This window comes from Lissotriton vulgaris, chromosome 5 (genome assembly GCF_964263255.1).
Source record: "Lissotriton vulgaris chromosome 5, aLisVul1.2, whole genome shotgun sequence".
Classification (NCBI taxonomy): domain Eukaryota; kingdom Metazoa; phylum Chordata; class Amphibia; order Caudata; family Salamandridae; genus Lissotriton; species Lissotriton vulgaris.
In genome coordinates, this window is record NC_141693.1 from 111,543,977 (window position 1) to 111,571,432 (window position 27,456).

Here is a 27,456-nt window from a genome sequence, read left to right on the forward strand (position 1 = left end):
TAGGCGGAAAGGCGTATAACAGACCGCAACTCCACTCGTGCCGAAAGGCGTCGCCGTGCGAGTGCCGTCTTGGAAACTCCAACGCGCAGAACTGATGACATTGCGCGTTCTCTTCTGTGGCGAATAGATCTAACCAAGGCTCTCCCCATTGCCGAAAGATGCCTTGCGCCACGTCCGAGTTCAGACGCCATTCGTGATCCATCGAGCACCGACGGCTGAGTTCGTCCGCCCTGGCGTTCAGAGAACCTGCCAGGTGTTGAACCGTCAGAGTCACGCCCTGACGTTCCAGCCATTGCCAGAGGCGCAGAGCCTCCTGGCAAAGGGTCCACGACCCCACTCCGCCCTGTTTGTTGCAGTACCACATGGCGGTGGTGTTGTCGGTGAACACCTGCACTACACTCCCGTTGACAAAGGGGAGGAATGCCTTCAGTGCCAGACGAATCGCCCGCAGCTCCAACAAATTGATATGGAGCCGGGACTCCGCCGGAGACCAGATGCCTCTGATCTCTGCCTCTCCCAAGTGGCCACCCCAGCCCAGGAGGGACGCGTCCGTCACGACAACGTGCTCCGGTTGGGGAAGGGAGAGGGACTTGCCCCTGACCCAATCGCGGTCCGTAAGCCACCACTGCAGTTGTCTCGCAGAGCCCTCCGAGATCAAGACGTGGTCGGACAAGTTGCCCTGATGCTGGGCCCACTGAAACTTCAGGTCCCACTGCAGAGCCCGCATCCGCCACCTGGCGTGATGCACCAGAAGGATGCAGGAAGCCATCAGTCCCAGCAGCCGCAGCGTCAACCTGACCGAGACTCGGGATAGCGGCTGAAAGATGGGAATCAAAGCCTGAATATCCCGAACCCGCCGTTCCGGAGGATAAACCCGAAACTGCGCCGAGTCCAGAACCGCTCCGATGAAAAGGAGCTTTTGAGAGGGACACAGGTGTGATTTCGGCACGTTGATGGAGAACCCCAGGTCGTGCAAGAGGTCTGCCGTCATCTGAAGGTGGTGGACGACTGTCTGGGGCGAGCCCGCCTTCAACAACCAGTCGTCTAGGTAGGGGAAGACTGAAACCCCCAACCTGCGCAGATGGGCTGCGACCACCGCCATCACCTTTGTGAACACCCGTGGGGCGCTGGTAAGGCCGAAGGGGAGCACGATAAACTGAAAGTGCTCCTGGCCTACCGTGAACCGCAGGTAACGTCGGTGGGCCGGCAGGACGGGGATGTGAAAATAGGCGTCCTGCAAGTCCAACGCTACCATCCAGTCTTGCGGGTCTAGAGCAGCCAAGACCTGAGCTAACGTCAACATCTTGAACTTCTCCTTCCGGAGGAAGCCGTTGACGTTCCTTAGATCCAAGATAGGACGTAGGCCCCCCTTGTCCTTCTTGGGCACCAGAAAGTAGTGGGAATAACAACCACGCCCTACTTCTGGCCCAGGAACGCGCTCGATGGCCCCCTTGGCCAAGAGGGCCGTAACTTCCTCCTGCAGAAGTGTCAAGTGGTCCCCCGACACACGGTGGTTCTGCGGTGGCATGGCTGGAGGAGAGGTCTCGAAGGGGAGGGAGTAGCCCCTTCGGACAATTTGCAGCACCCACCTGTCCGAAGTGATTGTGCGCCAGTGAGCGTGGTGATGGCGAACCCTGCCACCCACTGGCGTCACATGGGGCCGAAAGCACGGACTAGGAGGATTTTGGGGTAGATGCTGCGGGGGAAGGTGTGGTCTGACCCCGCCGTTGTCCCCGACCGCCACCACGGCGGTTTCCACGGCCGCCACCGCGTTGAAAGGATTGTTGCGGCGCGTGGCTGGCAGCACGTGTGGGGGCGCCCCTTCCTTGGCCACGAAAGGGGCGAAACGAACCCGGTTGCTGACGCTGGGTCGAGAGACCCAAGGACTTGGCCGTGACCCTGGAGTCCTTGAAGCGTTCCAGCGCGTGGTCCGCTTTGTCACCGAACAGGTGACAGCCATCAAACGGCATGTCCATCAGTGTATTCTGGACATCAGCCGAAAAATTGGCGGATCTCAGCCAGGCGTGGCGACGAATCGCCACCGTCGTAGACATAGCTCTGCCCAGCGAGTCGGTCGTATCCAGACCACACCGAATTGAATATTTCGCTGCATCTCGGCCCTCAGCCACAGCCTGACCGAGTTTAGCCCGCACCTCCATGGGGCATTCTGGCAGCAGCTCCGCGACCGTATCCCACACAGAGTGGGTGTAGCGGCCCAAGAGGCAGGCGGTGTTGCAAGACCGCAGGCCCAAACTAATGGACGAGAAGACCTTTTTGCCAAACTGGTCATACCTCTTGGATTCCCGGTCGGGCGGGGCCGACGGGAATGCGGACTGGGAGGTCGAGGCCTGGATCACCAGACTCTCAGGAGTGGGGTGGGTAGACAGGTACTTGGGGTCGTCCGGACAAGGACGGTGGCGCCTGGCCACGTTCCGATCAACAGGCGCACCTGAAGCGGGCCTGGACCACGTGCCCAACAGAACGTCAGACAAGGCTTCATTAAACGGCAGCAGTGGCTCCAGTGGGCATGACTGCGGTTTGAAGACCTCGGTGAGGATGTTAGGCCTCATGGCCGCGACGGGGAGCTCAAGGTTTAAGGCCTTGGCAGCCCTCATCAGCACCACAGAATAGGCAGCTCCCTCCACCGATGCCACGGAAGGAGGAGAGATCAAACCAGGGTTAGGAGAGTCGTCCAAACCACTGGCATCCCCCAAGTCACCTGTCCAGTCCGGGTCATACTGGCACTCGCGAGCCAGAGGGTCCTCGGACCCCTCCCAACCTTCACCGTACTCCTCATCCTCTCCGTATTCGGAGTCAATGATGAAGACCGGCTCCTCGGGGTTCATGGGCCCCATCGGCGCCGGGACCGGCGTCGAGCGACGCCCGTCCGGCGCCGCGTCCGGCGTCGGAGAAGGTAAGGGGACGGCGCCGCCCGGAGCCGGCGCCGGAACCCCACCGCCGGCCGGAACCGGCAGTGGAGAACCGGCGCCGCGCGGGGGCGGCGTCGGGGGTAACCCCGATGGCAGCGGCGCCGGGGAGGCCGGAAGACCAGCCGGCGCCGATCCCGAAGGCCCTTGCGGCGCCGGGGTCGGAGCCGTCGGCAGCGCCGGGGCCGGAGCACCCGACGGCGCCGAGGCAGGGACACCCGAACCGCCAGGGCCCCCAGACGGTAGCACTGGGCCCGAAGGCGCCGTAGGCCCCGTCGGAGAAGCGAGCGCCCTCATGGCCATGAGGAACGCCTCGATCTCCTCAGGCGTCGCGCCATGCCCAGGGACCGGAGGGTATGAGGCAGGCCGCGCCGGCGACTCTCGCGGAGCCGCGGGGTTGGGGTCACCCGAGCCCCCGGCCGCATCGCGCGAGCGTCGGGGGGGAGTCGGGGGTACGATGACGACGCCCCGACTTCTTGTGCTTCCTACCTGACGAGCCTGACGAGTGGCGCCGACTTCCGGAGCGCCCGGCGCGGCTCCGCGACCGCTCCCTCGAACGCTCCCTCGACCTCCGGCCGGACCGGGACCGCTCCCGGTCCCGACGTGGGGCCGACACCCGGAGCTCCAGTAGCTTGCGGGACCGCTCCCGCCTAGCCTTGTTGGTAAGGGCCCGGCAGTCGACGCAGGAGTCCACGTCGTGGTCGGGGCCCAGACACCGGAGGCAGAGGCGGTGATGGTCTGTGACCGACATCGTGCGCTCACAGTCATCGCAATTCTTAAACCCAGGCATCCTATCAGGCACAATAGAAAAAACAATCGAAAAACTTGGTCAAAGACCGGAGTACTGCTCTTCAGATCTGCGTCCACTGGCGCGGAAAAAAGAAGAACTGACGTCAGCGCGCGGAGGCGGCGTCTATGTACTCCAGCGACGTCATCACGGCGCACGACGCCGACGACGGACGCGGAGCCGCAGGGGACGCCTGCAGACGACGCCTACCGACGCGCAGGGGTACTGCTACGCAAAAGTTTCCGGATCCAGACTGACGCCTGGGGATATTCTAAGGTAAGGAATCTAACACTAACGTGTTTCTTTCAGATACTACACACACTTGATTGAAACATAGTAGTGTTACCTGGCTAAGAAGTAAGTCTATTGTTCATAATAGATAAGGGCATTGTTAACCCTTTCAGTGTGTCAGACGGACTCCGGCAGTCCGACGTCATGGTGGACGTATGTGGAGGACGGCAGGGGGCCGTCCAAACCACTCCCACCCTTTATTTCACCGCGACGAAATTCGCACCGCGGTCAACTGGTTAAAGCAGCTCCCAAGTTAAATACAGCAGTAAAGGGGCTTGGAAGGTGTAACCCTGTGACCAATAGAGTAGGAAGGGTTTTCCCATTCTCAATTGACAAACACAATAGGAAGGGGTTTTACATTGCGGAATCCTTGCAAAACACCACAGGCAGGCGTTACAATGTATGCCCCTGTAATAAATGCAATAGCAAGGGATTGCAAATTCGGATCTCTCCGACCTATGCAACAGCAAAGAGCTTTACACTGTTAACCCCAACAAATATAATATAAAGGCATTTTACATTGTGAACGCTATAACAATCACCACAGCAATGGGGCTTCATATTTTTAACTAGTTGAAAAAATACAAGAAGGATGGGTTTACATTGCATACTCTGTGACAAATGCAAAAGGAGCATGTTTAGTACAGAGGCCTCTTTTTTAGGTCTGGCCGTGGTAAATGCTTAATGTTTTGAGAAGATTTAATGTTCATGCCAATAAATACTTTGGGCCTGCCTAAAATGTTTGACATGTCTCTAGGCAGAGAAAACCTGGTCATGTTTATGATCTTGGTAAACCCAAGTGGCTTACTTCATTGGTTTTGAATTGCAGCGAAATAGGCAATAGGCCTTCCGTTTTACATTGTGAAAGACTTGCTGAACATGAAAAAAAGTTGTTTGCTGCAATAAGCCCATGCATGGACATTGCGGATTTGTAAGGTTAGAACCTTTGGGTGACAAACTGCCACGAGGTACCATACAGACAATGGGAACAGAGTAGATAATGGGAAAATAACAAGTTGCCCACTGTGTTATTTTGCTGTACATGATGTACACCCTGCGATTCTGCAAGGCCATTATGAGCGGTTTAACTTTGCAATTACACTTGAAATTTTGTTAATATGAGTAATTTTGTGAGCAGCATTTACTTGTGAGTTTTTAGAGCTGCCATTTGTGATCTGGTAAGAATCTGTGGTTGAGTTTGTCCCCCTAGTGCTTAAAGATCATGCGATGTTGTGAAAGACTAGTAAAATGAGCAGGGCCTCCTGGCACAGAGTCTAGGACCCTGCCCCACCCTGCTTGTTGCAAGACCACATTACAGGTGTGTTGTACAGGAGGACCTGAACCAGCCTCCCCTTGATGGACAGTAGGAAAGCTTTCAACATCAAGCAAATAGCCCACAATTTCAATAGGCTGAAGTGGAGATGAGTTCTTGTCAGAAACCTCTGATCGCCACCTCTCCCAGATAACCACCTAAATCTAACCGAGATGCATCCATCAGGATTGGCAGCTCTGGAGCGGTATGGAGAGGGCTCGGCCACTGGTCAATTGCAGTTGAGCAGCCACCACTGCAGATCTTTTGAAGTCTCCTCTGAAACATGGATGGACTCTGACAGGTTCCCTTGGTGCTGAGCCTACTGACACTCAGCTCCCACTGTAGAGCATGCGTATGCCACCTGGCCGGGTCAACGAGCAAGATGCAGGAGGCCAATAGACCAAGAGCCTCAGAGTCACCCTCCCTGAGACCGGGAACAGAGTCTGAAACATCAAGGTGATAGCACAAATGTTCTCAACTCTCAGGCCCATCCTTCCAGATCAGTCACGTACCATGTCGAGTGCAGCTACAATGAAATGGAGCCTCTGCTAAGGAGTCAGGTGTGACTTCAGCACATTGATATAGTGAACTCCAACAATGTCAGGTGGTTTGCCATCGCCATGAGGTGGCCAACAACTAACTGTGGCGAGCCTGCCTTTAACAACCAGTCATCGAGGTGGGGGAAGATTGATACACTCAACCTCCAAAAGTATGCCACAACCACCGCCATCATATGTGTGAACACTCGGGGGCACTTGTGAGGGGGAAAGGAAGCACAGCAAACTATAAATGTTTGAGGTCCATCGTGAACCGCAAGTAGCACCTGCAAGACTGGAAAATAGAAGAAGGCCTCTTGCAGGTCCAGCACTACCATCCAGGGCACAAAGAACCATTGGCCAATGTGAGCATCTTGAATTTGTCCTTCTGTCAGAAAAAATATTCTAGAAGTCAAAGATATAAAATAAGACGAAGGCCTCCGCCCTTCTGCGCAAGGAAGTAATGGGAGTAACACCCAGTTCCAATTTTCGAGGCAAAGACTCTCTCAATGACTCCCTTCACCAAAAGAGCCTGAACTTCCTGCAGCAAAATGGACAAGTAGTCCTCTGAAACCTCCTCTGAAATAGGTGAAGATGGAGAGCAGAAAAGGAATGGCGAGGTTAGCACTGTTGAACTAACTGCAGGACCCACTTGTTGGATGCATTTGGCCTGCCACCAGTGGAGTAAATGCCTCTCACAGGATGGTCGTGCTTCACGAAGGGCAAAATAAAGCAGATTCGAGGATGCTGCCTTTGTGGTCGGGAGAAGTTAGTAGCGATGGTCTGAGAAGTTCGCTGCCTCTGCAGGTCTGGACACTAGCTAGATCTTTCACCCTGACCGAGAAGGACAAAGATGCCTGGTGGTGAGGCATGACATCTATAATCACAACCTCTGCTGATGCATTGAAAGGGGTAAAACATAATCGGGATCGTGCCTTGAGGGCATAGACACTGAAGGAGCGTGCCATGGCTCTACTCTCATAAGTGCTGTAGGGTGGAGTGGGCCTAAATAGGCGGGACCCGTCAAAAGGAATATCCCTGATTGACGCCTGAACATCAGCCAAGAAGCCGTTGATCTCGCCCATGCATGGTGCCGGAGCACCATGCTAGCCAGACTGCTCTACCTAAACAGTCAGTTTGACTTTTGGCTACATCCGGGCAATCCCGAATAGTCTGTGCCAATTTGGGTCTGCAGTCCTCCGGGACTACTAGCATGATATTTGTGACGGAGTCACATAATGCTTGGTGGTACAAGCCCAGAAAACATCTAGCATTGGCTCCCCCATGAGTGAGGCTAGTTGAGGAGAACGCTTGTTTCCTGAATACTTCAAGTATTTTGGGCCCCCTATCTGGAGAGATCATGGGAAAATAGTTTGGGTTGATCCTGCTAGTGTAAGCCTGAACCACGTGGCTCTCTGGAGTAGGGTGATGCATCCAAATAGCACAGTCACCTGGAGCAGAGCTGTGGCGTTGTGCCAACTGTCCATTTACAGATGAGCAGAGACCAGGATTGACCAAGGTACCTATGAGGGTATCAGTCATGGAAAAAAATCAAATGCAGCAAAGGCCGTAATCTTTCTCGGCTGCAGAACATCTGAGAGTACATTTGTTTTTATACCAACAGACATCAATTCAAGTCCAATGCTTAAGCTGCCCGTTGGATGACAACAACAAACTAGGTTGTCTCTCCTGTTGAGGGACCGGGAGATGGAAGAAGTTGTCAGAAGTGTCCAGTCCACTGCCCTTTTGCAGACCCCCGATTAAAGTTGTCATCATATTGTGGGGGAAATTCATCCCCATCATCTCCATCGTGGCCAAAGGCTGGCTGACTTTGGTTAGGATCTGTTCTGAAAGGCTGATGGGGTCTGGAAAGCAGCCTCTAAGGAAAGGTGTTGTTTTTGTCTCATGGACTGGGTGCATCAGGAATGTTTCAGAGGGTGGAAAAACCAAGAAGCAAGGACTCCATTTTATCAATGACGTTGTTGCTAATAGAGTCATGCTTCAGCACCACAGGTAAGAGTCGAACTCTCAATCTTAATCTGCCTTTAACAGGGAGGCGGATGTGTAGACTCCATATCCGGTATTAAAGCAATGAAAAGTGCTTGCATCATTCACAATGTCTCTTTTTTAGATTACAACCAGCATGCTAGTCTAACCAGAAATTAATTTAGAGAATTGCAAAAATATTTATAATTCTGTGCCCTTTGCACATTCACTCTGTTGTACCAACAATTTCTCATATCTACTACACAAAACCTGATAGTCTTTGGTCAGCCATCAAGGTATTACGCCTGGTATCGTTGGAATTAATTTTTGGATATTCTAATCCCGAGCTTCGTGGTGTGGCCTCTCACTGGCTGAGAGATCGCTTTAGAAAGACCTACTTTATTATAAGGATAAGCTGGCTGTGTATCCCACATAGCTCTCCCAGCACTCGTATGGCTAGGAATCTGCACCCAGAAAGTTCAATAATATAACCAGTTTAGTCCCCCTTTCATCCAAACTGGGAAGTTCTGAGCCATTTCACTTTTTGGCACACATGTGTTTTCTAAAACAGTGGTAACGGAGTCGAAGCCTTCGTGGAAAAAAGGCCTCAGGCACCCAACACCAGCTGCTTACCTTCTTTAGAGAATTCCTCTGACCGGATAGCTGCTTGCACAGCCAAGCTATGGAATAACTTCCAAAGAGAACATGTGTAACCTCTCAGCTCTGGTCTGCTTCCTCGACATCCAACCCACTTGACTCTGCTAGGGAGATATATTCCGGAAATCTGAAAAATAAAAAACAGAATCAAATGTTTGGTAGAGTGCGTCTTACTATCGAGCTACCGGGTCTTGGACGCACAATATTTTACCCACATCAAAGCTCTATAAAATCATTCTCATAATTTGGCCTAAGCAGCACACAACACAAAAATTACAGGACACATGATGAGAAATGTAACTGCTGATTATACCAGCTGTTGCAAAGTTGTAAACTGTTCATAAAAATAAAAAGAATAGCTTTCAGGTAACAATCTGTCCCAAAATTAAGGAAATTGGTAGAGGTTTGAGTGGAGAATTGGAAGATAGCATTATAGCAAGCAAAGAAAGGCTCACCTGCCTTTACTTTGCTTAAGCTAAAGCCTACACCCCCCTCTCTGGCGCACATAATTATCTCTCACTCTTCTAACATTTTGTAGGCCACTGTCGTAAAAGAGAAGCTAGTATAAAAGTGGACTAAATATCAACCCATGGATGTGGTAACACTCACAGTTGTACCCAAATCCTTCAGAAAACTGAAACAAAAAAGGTTTTTATTTAAGTTGAACCATCAACACAATGTATACAAATATTTAGAAATACATTCATAAATTCTATGAGTTGATGCAGCAAATAAATTTATCTTTTTCTGGATCTTCGAATGAAGCATTGAAATCCTGGTTTGCTGCATAACTGAGAGACAGTCTGCGGCCTTCCATTAGCCCATAAATACTGCAAAATTGACCACCTGGCTCCTGATATTACTGAACCTCACAATTGCCTTTGGCAAGTTTGAGTAACCCACCATCATTCACACCTTGAAGTCTTCAATACATCCTTTGCTGGTTCTCCAGCTACCTATCCAAACAACACCAGCTCGCTCAAATGGGCACCTCTAGGTTCTAGAAGTGTGACAAGGGACCCACAAGAAGGAACAAGCTGAAACTGTAGAGTTGAGTAAATGCACAGTTTTTTACATGAGACCTCATCCATCCAGCATCTAACTCCTTCACTCTGCCTCTCCAAATGTCATCCCTTCTGCGTTGGGTCACTAGGACCTCCCCAAATTCTACTCTCTGGGCCCCTGCTCAGACCACAAGGCATGACTCAGATACTACTTTACTGTATATACTACAAGAAGTTCCTGATCACTTGCAGAGTTCCCAAAGGTTCCATCACACTCCCGGTCATCTTCAATCCCTACATGGATCTCGCTGGGATATTACTCACAGACCACATCAATATTTACTAATACGCCAAATGTATTTGAAGCTCTCCTCAGCTCCAAAATGCCAGTGCCTAAAACACTGCTATAACCTAATCCAGACCTGGATGTCCAGTAACTATTGAAACTTAACCCTACCAAAAGCAGAATTCTTGCTGTTCACTGAGAACAACCACCAACTAGTCCAAGCTTGGATCAATTAAATGAACCTGAATGGATTTGATCCCAAACTTTCTCCCATTGCAAAGTATATTGGGTGACCAGCATCCACAGAAAAACTAGGAGACTTTGGTACCAGCTCTGTGTACTAAAGAAAGTGAAACCAGCTCTCACAGAGGCCCAAGAACGGCTGCTTCAGCCGTCATACAGCTGGATGTGGATGGTGGAATATGCTGTTCCAGTCTACCAGACTCCACACTGACCCCAGTGAAAGGCATGGACATGCAAAAGCATGCTACATCAAGAGCCTGAATAGATATGACCGTATAGCCCCATCCTGATGGAATTCCACTGACTTCAACCTCCTCTACAAAGCAATCATAGCTGGAAATGCCACTTGCATGGCTGACAAGTACGCCATCTATGGTGGTTCTCGCACACCAGCAGTCAAGACAACCACCAGATTTCTTTTTTAAGTAACTTGTAAAGCGCGAATTCCCGTGGGTGTCTCTGCACTACAAACTGGAAGTAAAGGAAAGGCCATGGAGCGGGTGACTTATTGGTTGACCAGCCAGGGTTTCACTTGCTTTCTGAAGGTTAGCAGGGTAGGACTAGTCCTAATGTGAAGGGGGAGCGTGTTCCATAATCTGGCAGTTGAGACTGAGTCTTCTAATCGCCCCATGAAGCTTTCTTAGTACGAGGGACAGTCGGCAGGTTGGCTGGGCATATATGAGCTGAGAGCTTTCTTCAGAAACTCAGGTCCTGTGTTGTTGGTTGCATTATAAACAATGCACAACACCTTAAATTTGGTTCTGCTTCTTATGGGCATCCAGCGGAGCTGTGGCACCACCTTGGATATCGGCTTAAACTTGGGGGTACCTGACAAAATCCTGGCAGCTGCGTTCTGCACCAGTTGTAGCTTACTCAGGACGTTTTCCTGGCTGCTGACTAAGACTGTTGCAGTAGTCAAGTTTAGACATTACCAGTGTGCTGATAAGAGTTCTACCAGCACTGATTGGGAGAAACGGTAGGAGTTTTTTTTAATCATCCTGAGGACGTAGAAGGATGAGGAGACAACTGCATTGGCGTGGTGTATGAAAGACAGCTTATCTTTAAACATAACACCCAGGTTTCTGACCTTTGTGACGGGGGACGGAGGTGAACCCAGCTTGGCTGGCCACCAATTGGGGGACCAGACAGGGGAGAGATTACCAAAAATCATCACCTCCGTCTTGTCTGAATTTAATTGGGCAGCCAAACTAAGGGAACACGTCCCCCTCCCATCCTTAGACCCCATAACTGGGGACATAGAGTTTAACACCTGGATCACCCAATCTCTAGATTCCGTCCTGCCTAAAACCCACTCGCTAAAACATACCAAGAGAGTTAACCCCTCACCCTGGTACACCCCTGAACTCAACACTTTGCGCAAAATGTGTAAAAGGAATGAACGTCTGTGGAGGAAAAGTAAAACAGAGGAAAATAAAGAAACATTTCGCACCTCCATAAAATCTTATAAAAAGGAGCTACGCAACACCAAAACTCGCTTCTACGAGAGCAGAATTAAAAATGCTGCCTGCTCGGCCCACGAAACCTATTCTGTTCTCAAAGAACTCCTCCATGCCCCCGACCCCCCACTCAAAGCCCTCGATCCCAAGGAGGCAGAAAGTAAATGCAGTAACTTAGCCACATTCTTTGACGAGAAGATCCAAAAAATCCTTCTGGACATACCCCCTCCTGAACCGGCCCACACGGATCGGAATCTCACCATCACTATCACCAATCCCATCCCTCCGGCCAATAACCCTCAACCCTCTCTAAACGCCTTCGGCCCAGTGACAATGGAGGAGGTAGAGGCAACGATGGCCTCAATCAAAAGTGGCTCTCCCCTCGACCCTGCACCCCTCCGCTTCCTGAAAAAAGTGTCCAGGACCATCATCCCCCCCCTCACGGCTCTAATTAACTCCTCCTTTTCGGAAGGTATAGTCCCCCCCGGCTGGAAAGCGGCAGCTGTTAAAGGCCTCCTAAAAAAACCCTCCTTAGACCCGAAGGACCTTTCCAACTACAGGCCCATTTCCCTTCTCCCAGGAAACAGCAAGATCACAGAGAAGTTGGTGAACAAACAACTGTCACTCTTCCTAGAAAACAACAACCTATTGGGGGTCTCCCAGACAGGGTTCCGTCCAGGTCAGGGCACTGACATCGCCCTCCTGGCGGCAGTAGAGAAGGCCAGAAGCATTCTGGACACGGGAGGATCAGTGGCAGTGATCCTCCTGGACCTCAGTGCGGCCTTCGACACTGTAGACCATCCCACCCTAGTCCAACGACTGGGAGAAATTGGAATAAAGGGTATGGCCCTGAAATGGCTAAAATCCTTCTTAGCAGGACGATCCTTCCAGGTTTGGGAGAACGACAGCCACTCACCTATCATCCCCCTCCGATGTGGAGTACCGCAGGGCTCATCCTTGAGCCCTAAGTTATTCAACGTATACATGGCTCCATTGGAGAAGAGGATCACCCCGTTCGGCGTGTCCTTAATTAACTACGCCGACGACACCCAGTTGGTTGTCACCCTCACCCATCCCCATCATGCCCCTTCTGACCTTCACAGCTGTCTCTCGGAAGTCCATCGATGGATGAATCTTTCATCGTTAAAACTGAACGGATCAAAGACCGAGATACTACTGTTAGGTCACACGGGCCCCACCCTTCCACCTCATCTCTGGCCCAGCTGCCTGGGCGACCCCCCCGCACCTAAGAACGAGGTTAAAAGCCTAGGTGTGTGGATTGACAAGGACACGACCTTCAAAACCCAGGCAAATAAAACAGCAGGGACATGCTTTGGTCTCCTCCGGGCCTGCAGGAAGATCTTCCCGCTGCTCCCAGCCACCGCAAGGAAGCTCCTTATACAGGGCCTAATCCTAGCGAGATTAGACTACTGTAACGCCATCTACCTGGGAGCTCCTGAAGCCACCCTTAATGCGCTGCAGAAAGCCCAAAACGCTGCCGCCCGCCTTCTCACGGGCACACCTTCAAGATCCTCCGCCAAGCCAGCTCTCAGGTCTCTGCACTGGCTGCCAATCAGAGAAAGAGTCATCTTTAAGGCCCTCTGCCTGGCCCATAAGACCCTCAACAATAACGGCCCCCCCCTTCTCAAAGAAATCTTAATCCCCTACAAAGTGAAAAGAGACCTCCGGTCCAATGGAGAAAATCTTATTTCAGTTCCCAGAGTTAAAAAAGCCAAAACCGGTGGCCGCCGTTTTTCGGTCCACACGGCCAAACACTGGAACTGTTTACCACGAAGTCTGAGGACAGAATCAAACCATCTTCGGTTCAGGAAATCCTTAAAGACCCTCCTTTTCCCCCAAACATAACTTCAATCAGATGGCCGGAAGCCTCAGGAGAAACAGCTCAGCGCTGGGATGCTCATCGAGTTACTACGCGCTTTATAAAACCATTAAATAAATAAATAATAAATAAATTTGGAGGCAATTGTTAGCCATCCATGCACTGATGGCTATCATTTCTTCTTGGAAGCTTGCCGCAACTGTCCCTCCATTATAGTGTATTGCTAGCACCAATTGCATATCATCGGCGTACAATGTTAAACCCATCCCGTAGGATTTGATAAGCCTTGCCAGGTCCGACACATATGTTAAATAAGGTCGGACTCAGTGATGATCCTTGTGGCATGCCACAAGGGAGCGCAAATGGTGGGGAGTTGAAACGACCAAAACTTACTAGCTGAGTTCGATTGGATAGGAAGGAGGACAGGAGGGCTTTGGCCTGAGATTGAAGATGAAAAGTGGAAACCAATAATCCAAGACAAGACACCTTGGCCTATCTCTGCACGTAGGATCTGGAATGATCCCTGTGTGCTAAAACTATTCCGGAAAGAGCTTTAAAGCATTCTACATCATGAAGATCTAAAAGCTCAGTTAAGCTCATACAAATTAGTTATTTAAACAATAACATGTCGATTGTCTTTTTGCCTTTGATGATGGACAATGCTTCCCTGCCCTTCAACTAGGTTTGCTCTTTGCAAATAACGCATACATACTTAGCTACACGTACCCATGATGATGCTCTAACAGCTACTGGACCAAAAAAACTCACTGACATTCCAGATGGCACAGGTTTTAAACTACTGGATAAAAAGATAAATAGAAGGAATCAGGGCAAAGCTAGCTGAAGGTCTCACTGCAGGAAGAGAAGCCACTGTTAAGGAAAAATACTGCCTTGAGGCAAAACACAACTGATTTTAAAAGATAACAGGCCAATTTCAATAAGTCTAAAACATCAAAGTTTGATTAATTCAGAGAACTTAAAAGTTAAATATTGATTTACTTGGTGTTTACAACCGATTACAAAAGAATCAATGAGCCAATGATTTTCAGTTAAATAGTTTTCGTGCACACAGTCTCTTGTACAAGGAAGACATCGGATTCATGCTAAAGGCTGTTCTGCAAGACATGCCTCACATACAGATCTCACAATATCTTACCCTCATCTTGTTGTTTACCAGATCAAGGATGGCATCGTAAGGGATTTTGTCTAAGGGCAGGTTCACCAACCACTCGTGCAAGGTTTCCAACAACTTCTTCACAGGTTGACGACCAGGATACAGCTGATGGAAATAGATGTGAAAAAAATGTCTTTAAAACGACAACTTTTATGATAAACAAAAACAAGTTTCAAGGGGCGTTCATGGGTGTTTGCGTCCTATATCTGCAGTCCAATGTCCGAAAAAACATGTATATACTATAGCTTTATTAATCATTCTGCTGAAAAAGGAAAGCACAAACGGAAACTTGTCACTGGCATAAATATATATTCATACCATGGCAGGGAAAAGTAAATGTGGCCCAATTTTTTAGGAACAACTGTATTAAAACACATTCATGCATTTATTACCAACACGCAAAGGTCAAACTCCAGTTAAGTACTACATTACAGCAAAACTAACATGAGAAAAGTACCGTTTCGAGTTGCCTCACAGGTTACATATAACCACTACTTTACATAGGTAAAGAACCCTGTTAAAGCCACAAAGCCCCTTTAATGTGGTATTATCGTAGTCATAAATGTAACTCGCTGCATTCTGGGTTTGGGAAAACAAATCTACTTGAACAATGTGATGGCGTGAACACCCACGGGGCATTGGTAAGGCCAAATCGAGCATAGCAAACTGGAAATGACTCTGACCAACCCTGAACCGGATGTAGCGTCTCTGGCACTGCAGCACGGGCTAACAAAAATACACATCCTGCAGTTCTATCCAAGGCACCCACCCATTCACCTGAATCTCAGGCAGCCAGAACTTGGGCCAAAGTGAGTATTTGGAATGTGTCCAGCCAGAGGAAGGCCTTAGGAGGACAATGAGCTAAAATAGTATTCATGCTTCTATCCTTGTAAGGAACAAGAAAACAGAGGGAATAGCAACCCATTGTTACTTTCAAGGCAGACATCCTTTCGATGGCCCCTTTGGGCAATATAGCCTGCACCGTTTGCAGCAAGACTGAAAGATGCTTCTTTGAAGGCCACTGTGATGTGGGATGAAGTTGAGGAGGGACAGAAAAGATTGGTATAGCATAGCCCTGTTGGACGATCTGGAGGTCCCATCATTCGGATGTGATGTTCTGCCACTCTGGAAGAAAATGTCGACACATGCCCCCCACAGGGTGTCTGTAGGCCCCTAAATGCAAGCTACAGTGAACTGGAGGCTGATGCTGCAGGGGTGGGGGAACGAGTGGAACCATTTCCCTGTTGGCCTGCGCGATGGCTGCAGGATGTCCAGCCATATCCATACAATGGCTGTGGTGGTGGCAGAGTATGGCTCCATAGGGTTCAAACTGTAGAGGAAATAGTCAGGTAGGCATTGAGAAGCCCAAAGAGTGCGCTGAAGCTCCTCTTGCCTTAAAATGTTTGAGGACAGAATCAGCTGAATATCCAAAAAGGCAGGAACCATCAAAAGGCATATCCCTTAGGAATGCCTGCACATCCCAAGAAAAGCCAGTAGACCTCACCCATCTGTGGCGGCAAATTACCACACTAGTGCCCAGCGCACACCTCAAACAGTCAGTGTTGTCCAGGCCAGCCTTGGTGACATATTTGGCTTCATTAAGGCCCTCCTGAATGATTTGAGCCAAAGAAGTCCACAACTCCTCTGAAACCGCTGGCAAGTTCTCACTGGCCAAAGGGCAAGAATAGAGGATTAGAGGCAGACCGCAATAAGTGAGCGCAATCCAAGGTGATAGAGAACATCTATTTAGCAAACACCTCAATCCTTTTAGAGTCCCTGTCCAGAGGAGTCGTAGGGAATGCTTTCTGTTATTGGTCAGAGAGTGTTTGGATGGTGGCGGCAGAGCGGCTCTAATTTTATTGGACCTCTCTGCCGCGTTTGACACGGTTCCCCACCAACGGATATATGATGTTACAACGCGGACTTTTACTCCGCATACTGTTACAACGCGGTTTTTACAACGCGGGTCATGTAACAACGCATGTATTTACAACGCATTTTTTTACAACGCAGGTACCTTTACAACGCGGACCATTACAACGTAAGTATTGGTAAGTATATATTAATAAGAATAATATAATAGTAACTTAATTTTAAAAGTATAATTTAATGTAATTTTAAATAATTTAATTTCCGTAAATTAGTTTAAATTTAAATTAATGTTACTTTATTTTTACCCTGTACCCCTGTACCCCAAAAACTCAAAACTGACCCTCAACCCCAAAAATAATGCAAAGTAATTTAATTTAATTTATTTGCTAATAAATAATTTAAATTAAAATTAAATTTAATTTATTTTTACCCTGTACCCCAAAAACTTAAAACTGACCCTGAACCCTAAAAATACCCCTTTACCCAAAAACTAAAAACTGACCCTGAACCCTAAAAAAAACCCTTTACCCTAAAACCCAAAACTAACCCTGAACCCTAAAAATACCCCTTTACCCTAAAACCCAAAACTGACCCTTAACCCTAAAAATACCCCTTTACCCTAAAACCCAAAACTGACCCTGAACCCTAAAAATACCCCTTTACCCTAAAACCCAAAACTGACCCTGAACCCTAAAAATACCCCTTTACCCTAAAACCCAAAACTGACCCTGAACCCTAAAAATACCCCTTTACCCTAAAACCCAAAACTGACCCTGAACCCTAAAATTTCCCCTTTACCCTAAAACCCAAAACTGTCCCTGAACCCTAAAAATACCCCTTTACCCTAAAACCCAAAACTGACCCTGAACCCTAAAAATACCCCTTTACCCTAAAACCCAAAACTGACCCTGAACCCTAAAAATACCCCTTTACCCTAAAACCCAAAACTGACCCTGAACCCTAAAAATACCCCTTTACCCTAAAACCCAAAACTGACCCTGAACCCTAAAAATACCCCTTTACCCTAAAACCCAAAACTGACCCTGAACCCTAAAAATACCCCTTTACCCTAAAACCTAAAACTGACCCTGAACCCTAAAAATACCCCTTTACCCTAAAACCTAAAACTGACCCTGAACCCTAAAAATACCCCTTTACCCTAAAACCCAAAACTGACCCTAACCCCTAAAAATACCCCTTAACCCTAAAACCCAAAACTGACCCTGAACCCTAAAAATACCCCTTTACCCTAAAACCTAAAACTGACCCTGAACCCTAAAAATACCCCTTTACCCTAAAACCTAAAACTGATCCTGAACCCTAAAAATACCCCTTTATCCTAAAACCTAAAACTGACCCTGAACCCTAAAAATACCCCTTTACCCTAAAACCCAAAACTGACCCTAACCCCTAAAAATACCCCTTAACCCTAAAACCCAAAACTGACCCTAACCCCTAAAAATACCCCTTAACCCCAAACATATAACATTTAAAATATAACCATATACTTACCAATACTTACGTTGTAATGGTATGCGTTGTAAAGGTACCTGCGTTGTAAAAAAATGCGTTGTAAAAACATGAGTTGTAACAGTATCCGCGTTGTAATGGATGCGTTGTAACAGTAGTGCGTTGTAAAAAATGCGTTGTAACAAGTAAACACCCCCACCAATGCCTCCTGACCAGGCTTGCCGACATTGGCATTGGAGGTCTTGCATTAGATTGGCTGAGCTCATTTCTGTCGGCTAGATCCCAACAGATTTGGCTCCCCCCTTACTCCTCTTCGGCGAGACCTCTCGTGACAGGAGTCCCACAGGGCTCGACTCTGAGCCCTTTGCTCTTTAATATATATTTGACACCTCTGATTGAACTAGCAGAACATCTGGGAGCCAAAGTTATAGCCTACGCGGACGACACGCAGTTGTTGTTTACCTGGCCTGGAGAGGCGCTTGACACTGAGCAGATTCAGAACTGTCTGTCCTCAGTCTTCAATTGGTTAGCGTCTGCTCAATTGAAGTGTAATGAGGACAAGACCGAAATCCTGCTCTATGGCCAGTTCCCCCCTGATTTTCGATCCCTACTGTGGCCGGTTGGCTTTCCTGCACCATGTGCCTCTAACACCTTGGCTAAAAACCTTGGGGTCTGGTTTGGGGAAGACCTCCGCTTTGAGGGGCACATCAAGAGGCTCACTGGTGGCTGCTTTGGGACTCTGAAGTCTCTTAGAAAATTTTTCCCTTATCTGCCTGCCCCGGCCTGCGAGTCAGTCGCGAGAGCTTTAATTCTCTCGCGTCTGGACTACGCCAATGCCCTGTTCAGTGGCTCACCGGCCTATCTGATCGGGCGGCTCCAGATTATTCAAAACGCCACCGCCAGACTTTTGGGGAATATCTCCAGGCGGATCAGTGTTAGAAGTTATCTGGAGAGCCTGCATTGGCTGCCGGTACAGCATCGTATTACCTTCAAAATTCTGACTCTGGCCCATAAAGCCATCAATGGGTGTGGCCCTGCCTATCTGATGAAACGTTTCACGCGGTACTTCCCTAACAGAGATTTACGCTCAGCAGCTCAACATCTGCTGCTGGTCCCGCGCTTCCAGCGTGTTCGGCTGGGAGGCCACTCTGTGACTGTAAAGGCCGCGCGCGCATGGAACGCCCTCCCTGCGGCTCTACGCTGCATTGACGAATTCACTGCTTTTAAAAAAGCGCTGAAGACTCACCTGTTTAGAATAGCTGTCTAGTATGTTTGCTGATCTATGCTCTGCGTCTACTGTTCCCCTCTTTCCGCGCCAGGATACTCCGGAGTAATTGTGCGCGCTATAAAACAGCTTAATAATAATAATAATAATAATATTGGTGGAAGGTTGGATCACCAACCTCTCAGGAGCCAGGTGCTATGCAAGAAAGTACAGATCACCTAGTGCGAGCCTACGCATCTGGTCTTTATAGTGGTAGGCAAGGGCACAGCTTTGCTTACGCACCCTGTGGGTCAGGGCCTCATTAAATGAGAGCAAGGGTTCAGATATAGTTGGCTATGCAGGGTCTCAGCTGCACGTCTAATCACCATCATAAAAGATGCACTCTCTCTCATTGGAGGTCTAATGGGTGACAACAGCTGTGTCCAGGAAGATTTGAAGCCCACTGGCCCATGTGAATGTCCTCATTATCACCATTATACTGTGTGGGGAAATCATCCTCTTTATCTCCATCATCATTGTCAAGTTGATATCTCCAATATACCTCCAATATCGAACTCTGTGAATCACTGGCTGACTTCTTCTTGAATAAAGTTCAAGCAATTTTTTCCACACTTGAACAGCAGGTGACCCTCAGCCGCGCAGAGGAGTCCCACAGGGCTCCCCCTGCTGGGACCTCGGAAAAGAAATTTGATGCCTTCAAGCCAGTAAACTCTGGTGATGTCTTAAAACTCCTGATGGCAACCAAGTCCGGCTCTCCTCAAGATCCCTGCCCTACGTCAATTGCAAAGCTGGCAGCCGTCACTATTGCAGACTCTCTAACTGGCATTTTTAATTCAATGTTTGAAAAGGGCGACTTTCCCACAGTGTGGAAGCGGGCATCCATCCGTCCACTACTTAAAAAAACCTCGTTGGACATTATGGACCCCAACAGCTACAGACCAATTGCCAGATTACCACTGCCTGCAAAACTTGTTGAGAAAATCATGAACTCCCAGCTCTGTTCCTTCCTGCGTCACTCGAAGGGTCTAGACCCGGCCCAACATGGGTTTAGAGAAGGACACAGCACTGAGACCGCCCTGATCAAATCTACAGAGGAGGTCCGGAAGGTGCTCGACGATGGGGGCCAGGCAGTGTTGATCCTTTTGGATTTGTCAGCAGCCTTCGATACGGTTCACCATGCTTTGTTGGTGGACCGATTGGAGGGCTGCGGGATCCAGGGGTAAGCACTCAACATTCTGAAGGCCTTTCTGAAAGACCGGGTACAAGTGTGGCTATGGGGGACTTCGAATCAAGACCTTTCGAACTCCCCGGGGGGGTCCCCCAGGGATCCTCCCTTAGCCCCACTTTATTTGTATCCTCTCTTGCCCCGGTGATCCGATCCTTCGGGTTTGAGCTAACCTCTTACGCAGAGGACACCCAGATCGTGGTCTCGGTGCTTCCGGGGAAAGAGCTGGGGGTGGCAGCCAGGTTTCAGGACTGCATGTCGGCAGGCAGGTCCTGGATGGCAAAAAGCTGCTTAAAACTAAATTCCTCCAAGACCGAGGTGCTGGTCTTTGGGTCCAACTCAAATCTGTGGAGTCCCAGATGGTGGCCGACAGATATGGGAGCTCCGCCCTCTCCAGCTCAAAAGGTGAAAAATCTGGGAGTCATTATAGACAGCCAACTCTCTTTCAAACCCCAAGTCAAGGCGTGGACCTCTTCCATACATTGGATCTTGAAAACCATCAGGAAAGTTCTCCCCTTCTTACCTAAGGGAAGCAAAAAAACGGTGGGGACGGCACTCGTTCTCTCACGCCTCGACTATTGTAACAGCCTCTTTCTCGAGGCCCAACTTCAGGTCCTACAAAACGCAGCAGCCCGCCTTATTGGAGGTTTACCCAAGTTTTCATCAGCTACCAAGGAACTGGAGAAATTGCATTGACTCCCGATGCGGAAGAGGATTATGTTTAAAGCCCTCTGCATTGTCTTCAAGGCACTGCATGGCTTGGGTCCGGTGTTTCTTCAGGATCATTTCCAGTGGTACAGACCAGAGAGACATCCGAGGTCTGCCAGTATGGGACTGATTAAAACAGCTCGGATCAGGAAGGCACGCTGGGGGGGCAGGAGCTTTGTTGGAGGAGCAGCAAAGGCATGGAACTCCCTCCCCCTGACCCTCAAATCAAACACCAATCTGTTAGCTTTCAGAAAAAACCTCAAAACATGGCTCTTTACCCTCTAGCAGGGGAATCTTAATCTCAGGGAGTTACCACTTCAGCGCCAGGACACCGGTTGGTATTAGTGCGCTTTACAAGTGTTATAATAAATAATAAATCATAATTAAAACCAATAACGTGAAGAAGCCGCTGAGGAAGGCTTTGCGGAAGAGGAAGAGTGCTGCCTGAATTGGGGTGCTCTGGGACCGAAAGTGCTGGAGTGGAGTCGAGGCGCGACCTCAGTCTAGATCAAAATGGTTTTAATGTCAAGGTCTTACCCCAGAGACAGGAAGGGCTTGTCCACCGGTGCCACACTGACTCCTTGAAGGCATCAATCTACCACAGCTTTGCCAATGGCTCAGTGGGGAATAGAAGTGGGGTCACAATGGGACCAGCTGAGAAATCGGCCCAGCAACCGGGTCTCTGGAGTGAAATCGAGTGGCACCTTGACGCTTTCCTGACTTCTCTTTGGATAGAGAGTGGCAGGGTGGGGATGTGTCCCATTTCCACTTCTTGCATTTCTTGGATTTATTGGAAGAACATGACCACGAAGAAGACCTGTAGCAGGAGCGGCCTCGAGAGCGGGTACCTGTCTGCGCCCTCAATTTGGAACAGCAGAGGGACTAATGCGAGTCTCAGACTTCTTTCCCAGTTTCCAATCATTCGTATCATGGCACATTCTTTGCTAGTCTTGGAGTTGTACCCCCACCCCAATCACCAGAAGCAGACCATATGCGAGTCTGTCACTGCCATCTTTTCCCGATAGTTTGCCGACATTAATTGCATCAAATATTGTGGTGACTGATTGATGGAGAGAATGTTGAAACAGTTTTTAGTGAAATGTTATTGATCTGCAAGTATTTGTCTAACATGGTTTGTCATAGTTTGAGATATATAATATTTTGTCAAAATGTGCAATTAATATTATGCAATTAATGTAATGCAATTTACACAATAAACGATTGTCTATATAAAATGAATTTGAAAAATAATATGTAATAAAATGTATGTATAAAAATGGAGCCTTCCGACAGTCATAAAAATGCTGATTTGACTGTTGAAGTATATGAGGGGAAGACGGGGTGCTTTCTTTAAATTATTTTCCCTTTTTCCTGTGCCGGTACCCTATGGATACAGGGGGTCCTTTTTCTTGATTATCACGAGGGGGAGCGCCACACGGAGTGGGAAGGGGAAAGCACGCTGGCGACAGAGAGCACCATGGAGTGCGGCCAGGAAAGAACAAAGTATACAAGAGAGACAGCTGGAAAACACACTCATGGTGTGCTTAACCCAAAAGGAAAAAAAAATAATACTTGAAAAGCAATCATTGAAAGGACCCAAGTAATGCATTTATGCTCCAGTGAAAGGAAAAACACAAGAAGAGGAAGGAGGCATACAAGTTAACAAAAGAACAGCAAGTACATGAGGGTGACAGTAAAGACAACCTACGGTAAGCAATGGCCTTAAGCCTATAGTAAGCTGACAAAAAGGTCTGTTCCCTAACAGCTTGAGCTGTCTAGTATCCAAGACCTAAAAATCACTTCTTTGAAACACGTGACTGTTAACCAAATTGTGTGATCCTCAGCCCTTCGCCTTACTTTCACTATTTCATTTCCTTTAACCATCCAGTTTGAGAGCACAATAAGAAAAACCTTGCTCACATATGCCTGAATATGGACAATATAAAACAATCTTGCTTCATGTTTAATAACAATATAGGCAACATGGATGGAGATCATGACAAACTGAAATATTTTGGTTAATTCATGGCAGGGTGGTCATGGTGCAGGGGTATTCTTGAATGTATTATTAAAAAATGACTAACAAAATGTCACTAAATTCAGTGATATAATCGCATGTATTTCATTAAGGCAGAGAAATGAGGAAACATATATTTTTTCATTTTAAAGTCTTTATTATATTTTTTCAAGCTATTTGATGCCTGATTTAGATCTTTCGAAGGCTGGGCTCATGCTTTGGCTCTTAGAGCCAAACCAGATCTCTGGCTCGGCTCTCCCCAAGGGTGTCCATCTCCCCCACAAATTTAGTGTCTCCTACGCCCTTTGCAAAAACAATATACAAGTAAGCTTGCTGCATCATTCAGGACTTCTTAAGTCTTCCCTAGTGTGTGAGAATTCACACAACAAGCAGAGTCAAGGTCAGAGCATCTCCTGTTGGGCAACATCACTGGAAGCGCACTATCTTCCACTTGCCACAATCGCCCGGTAGAGACTCTAAGCACATTAGGAACAAGATCAGTGCAAACACCACCACGAACACTAGAAGAAAGCCACTCCTAAACAATATGCACGGCCATGTAAGCACTAGGCTGGTGCAAATAAGAGCATGAAGGCCAGTAGAAGGGACTGTGAAGGAGAGGAGAAAGCAGCCTGAGGTTTGTTGAGAAATACCACAGGCAGAAAAAAAACCTTCAGCGCCGAGGAACAAAGACCAAGAGTGGGAAAAAGAGGATGATCCTGTCTGTACCTCCCCACGACCTGCTCAGCCTACACTCCCCAAAAAAACAGACGAGTGATTAAAAGACAGGTCCAGCAAAGCTGCGTGGGTGGCTCGCAGGAACCCAGAGGGACTCAAACGAGCACTAGAGTGAAAGAGCAAAGAGGGGTCCATTGATCTGGCCACAGAGCCCACTGCGGCAAGACCTGATCTAAGAAGTGGTGTATAAGTTCCAAAACCATCACAAACCTTTTTAGTAAAGTATCGCTGGCATGACATGGGAGCAGTGAAACCACCATCCGTACCATCGCCCAAACAACATGGGAGTAGCGGGAGAGCAGGCAATTACAATACATGAGCATACAGCCACAGCAACAGGATTGCAATATTTTCTTCACAATCCTATCAAACCGCTGCCATACTACATCTACCAAGGCAGATAAAGACAAAGATGGAGAGATGACACACAGCATGGAAAGGCTCCAGATTAGAAGATAGAAAATCAGGGTCACCAGGAGCGAATAGGTAACAACGTGTGGCTCGGTGTGCGCACTCCACTCGGGCAGAGGGTGGCTGATTCCAGATGCATGTAATGGGCTCCATCGGTGCCTGGTTTAAGAGCAGCTTGGAGTCCAAACAGGAAGGGCTAGACTGGAGGATTCCTGTTAACAGCTTGTCCTGAACCACTGGAAAATTCAAGACTTCCACAACTTTGGGGACAGCCTCATGGAAAGAAAAAATGTCACTTGAAGGAAGACCTGGCATACACTGGAGGTCAGACACCAGCTCGGACTTCGAACCATTGCCACTGTGAAAGACAAGTGAAAACTCTTCCTTTGACTGAAGAAGAAAATGTGAAATATGCTTTCAACACCAAAGACCACAAAGCTACGGCAAGGCCGTCAACAGCAAAGTAGATAATGTTGAGTTAGGAACGGTGCAGATCAGGAGGTCTAAGTGGACTTGTGCCAAAGCAGAGGCTGCCCTGAGGAGGGGCATATGTCAGGGAAAGGAAGAGCCAACCAGGTGCTTGAAACCGGTGGTGGCAGCAGCCAACGGTGGAGGGCCATCGGAGGATCCTAGAAGCTCCTTTAGCCTGAAGATGCAACAGAAAGAGACTGAGGAGGCCTAAACCTCATTAGCGGAGCTTGAGCGATGCAGCCGCTAAAGTGGGGTCAGCATCCAATAGCAGCAAAGCCGGGAGTGGACCGGACAGCGCATCCCTGGTGAAGGACAGAACTGGGCAGCAATACCAGGCCTATGCCCAGGCAGGAGCCAAGTCAGAAGGCACATTGGAGGTCAGAGAGGATGGGCGACCACAAACCAACAACCTGCCTTAAAGTTGAAAGTGACTGATAGGAGGGGCACCACTGGTCTGGATACAAGTAAAGGGTGTTATGAAGGGAGACAGCTATGAACCTATTGCACCCAAGTCAACCAGTTACCAACCAATGGAGGCAGCAAATGCAAAGGTTTACGCAAACCAGGTCTGGGGAGGCAGAAAGCACTAGAGGAAGACAACATGAAGGGGACCAACCACAGCAACTGGATTAGTAGCACCGTAAAGCTTGAAAACCCAAAGACAACTTTAGAGAAAAGGACATTGGATCCGTGTCAAAGGGCATGGAGAAAATGAAACAGAAAAAAAGAACTGGCATCAGAGCGCTGGTACAGGGTTCCTTGGCACCATATCTGGGGTGTAATGAAGTAATCAGCGCCGGTGAGCTATTGCAAAATGTCCAGATGCAGTCTGGTGCCTGGGGGAAGGTTCACGAAATGAGGAATCTGCATGTAAAAGTGTCCATTAGGAGAAACCACGTTGGCACTTTTACACTTCAGGGCAAATAAGTAGAATCAAACTGGACTAAAAAGCAGAGGCCACCATTAAAATGGCATTGAAGCACAGTGAAGCAAATGCCTAGGGCCACACAATTTAAACTTTCCTATCGTCCCATACACAAGGAGACGACCCAATGAAATGTACTCCAAGTAACCTTGTGCCCCTAGCAGACTGGATCAGAATAAAACTATTGCACTGCTCTATGTAAACTCCCTCACGGTGCCCTTTGTGAGAAGTGGGGGAAATGCAGAGGATTTACAGAACACGAGTTTGTAGTTTTGGTCATAGATTACGGTGGCGGTCTTTCGTACAGTTAAGCATCGGGAAGAAGCGGGCCAGTAGAAATAAAGCCGGACCTGGCACAGAAATTTACTCTGAAAGACGTTGCCAGTAATCTTTGTACATAAGGCGGTGGTCTCTGGCAAGACCCATTCCGGGAAACCCATCAGCAGAAACCAGCCATACCACTGGCTGCTAATAGAAACCGTGCTGTAAAGTGCAGCTGACCAATACTGAGACTTTGGAATGACTCCTATCAGAAGGGGCCGCATGGCGTGCGTTCATTCATTCATTCATTCATTCATTCATTCATTCATTCATTCATTCCAGAAGGGGAGCCTCCAGGCAAGAGGGCAACTCATTAGCAGTCAGTGCTAAGAACGCACAGATTTATTTTTGCAAATGGGAAAAAGAAACTGGAGAAAAGTGGAGAAGTGTGGCTCACTGGTTAGAGCAGGCAGACCCTGAAGCAGAGGTCAGACCCGGGACCAGGGTTCAATTCCCGACGCGGCAGGGTCTTGAGCTCAAATGTCCACGGACTCGATAATTCTCGCTTTGGTGCCTGACCTAATCATGGGTTCACACTCTGCAACTCTGGGCATTAACCTTCCTTAATCTCCACAAAGGCCCCCCCGCGGCGGGATGCCTGGCTTTCACCTTTGGGATGCCCTGTAGGGGCTATCTCACAGGGAAAAGCCAGGACGGGTTCCCAAGGCAAGCGCTTAGAGACCCCTGGGTTAGAAGCGCTATATAAATCCAACATACAATACAATACAATACAATACAATACAAACTCAAGGGGGTGGGGCCCCGGCAGCCATTGGCACATTCAATAAGAAAACCTAAATTAAACAAAATCTATATAATTTTGAAATTCTGCATGTAATCGGAGAACTTGTGAAGGAGTGAGGCGAGAACACTTAAGCTTTAAATGCGTGATAAACTAAACAATACATTTAGACATTCCTCACAATTATTATACCGTTATGTCTCATGACCTGGATTATTCTGTAAGAAGCAGTGCTAATACTTTTTAGATTGCTTTTATGCAGCTACAGTATCTGTCCAATGGTATTTTTCAAGTCATTACTTTACACAAGCAGTATAGCAGGACATGGGCACACAACAGAAGGCTAAGTGCACACAACAGAAGGGTAAGTGCACACAACAGAAGGGTAAGTGCACACAACAGAAGGGTAAGTGCACACAACAGATGGACAAATGCACACCTGGGAAACAACTGCAATGAAGTCCTTGAATGTCTTTAGCTTCTCCCCTTCCAAGGTCTTGTGAGTGGCCAGCTCCACTCTAAGCAGATAATGCAATCCAGACTCAAGGTCGACCATGTACAGCTTGGACCTAAAACACAAAGACGGTAAAAAGTATTATATACGCCAGTACTCTCATTAAATAATACCCCAATGCGACAGTCGGGCAACTGCAGAAAGAGGGAATGGGGGTGGGTTATAAATGGCTTCGCCAAAGGAAGCTTGGACTGATGCCACCGGTCAAATTCATTACTTTTAAGTTAGGCTGGGCTCATGTTTGATATATTTGGTTTTACTTGAAGGCTGGACTCTTGGAAACCCAGGCTTGGGATATGGTTTGTGTCCTGTTGCCT

At 48.4% G+C, this 27,456-nt stretch overlaps 1 protein-coding gene across 2 annotated transcripts in view; it reads right to left on the reverse strand.

The window, feature by feature from the left end:
* QSOX2 (quiescin sulfhydryl oxidase 2) overlaps positions 1 to 27,456 on the reverse strand; it is a 252,134-nt gene that overhangs the window by 50,818 nt on the left and 173,860 nt on the right. For both annotated transcript variants that reach the window (XM_086921012.1, XM_086921013.1), the window contains 3 exons: positions 27,065 to 27,194; positions 14,483 to 14,605; positions 8,473 to 8,623 (listed from right to left, as the gene is read on the reverse strand). In XM_086921012.1, coding sequence (XP_086777138.1) covers positions 8,473 to 8,623; positions 14,483 to 14,605; positions 27,065 to 27,194 — 404 coding nt within the window. The remainder of the gene's footprint in view (positions 1 to 8,472; positions 8,624 to 14,482; positions 14,606 to 27,064; positions 27,195 to 27,456) is intronic.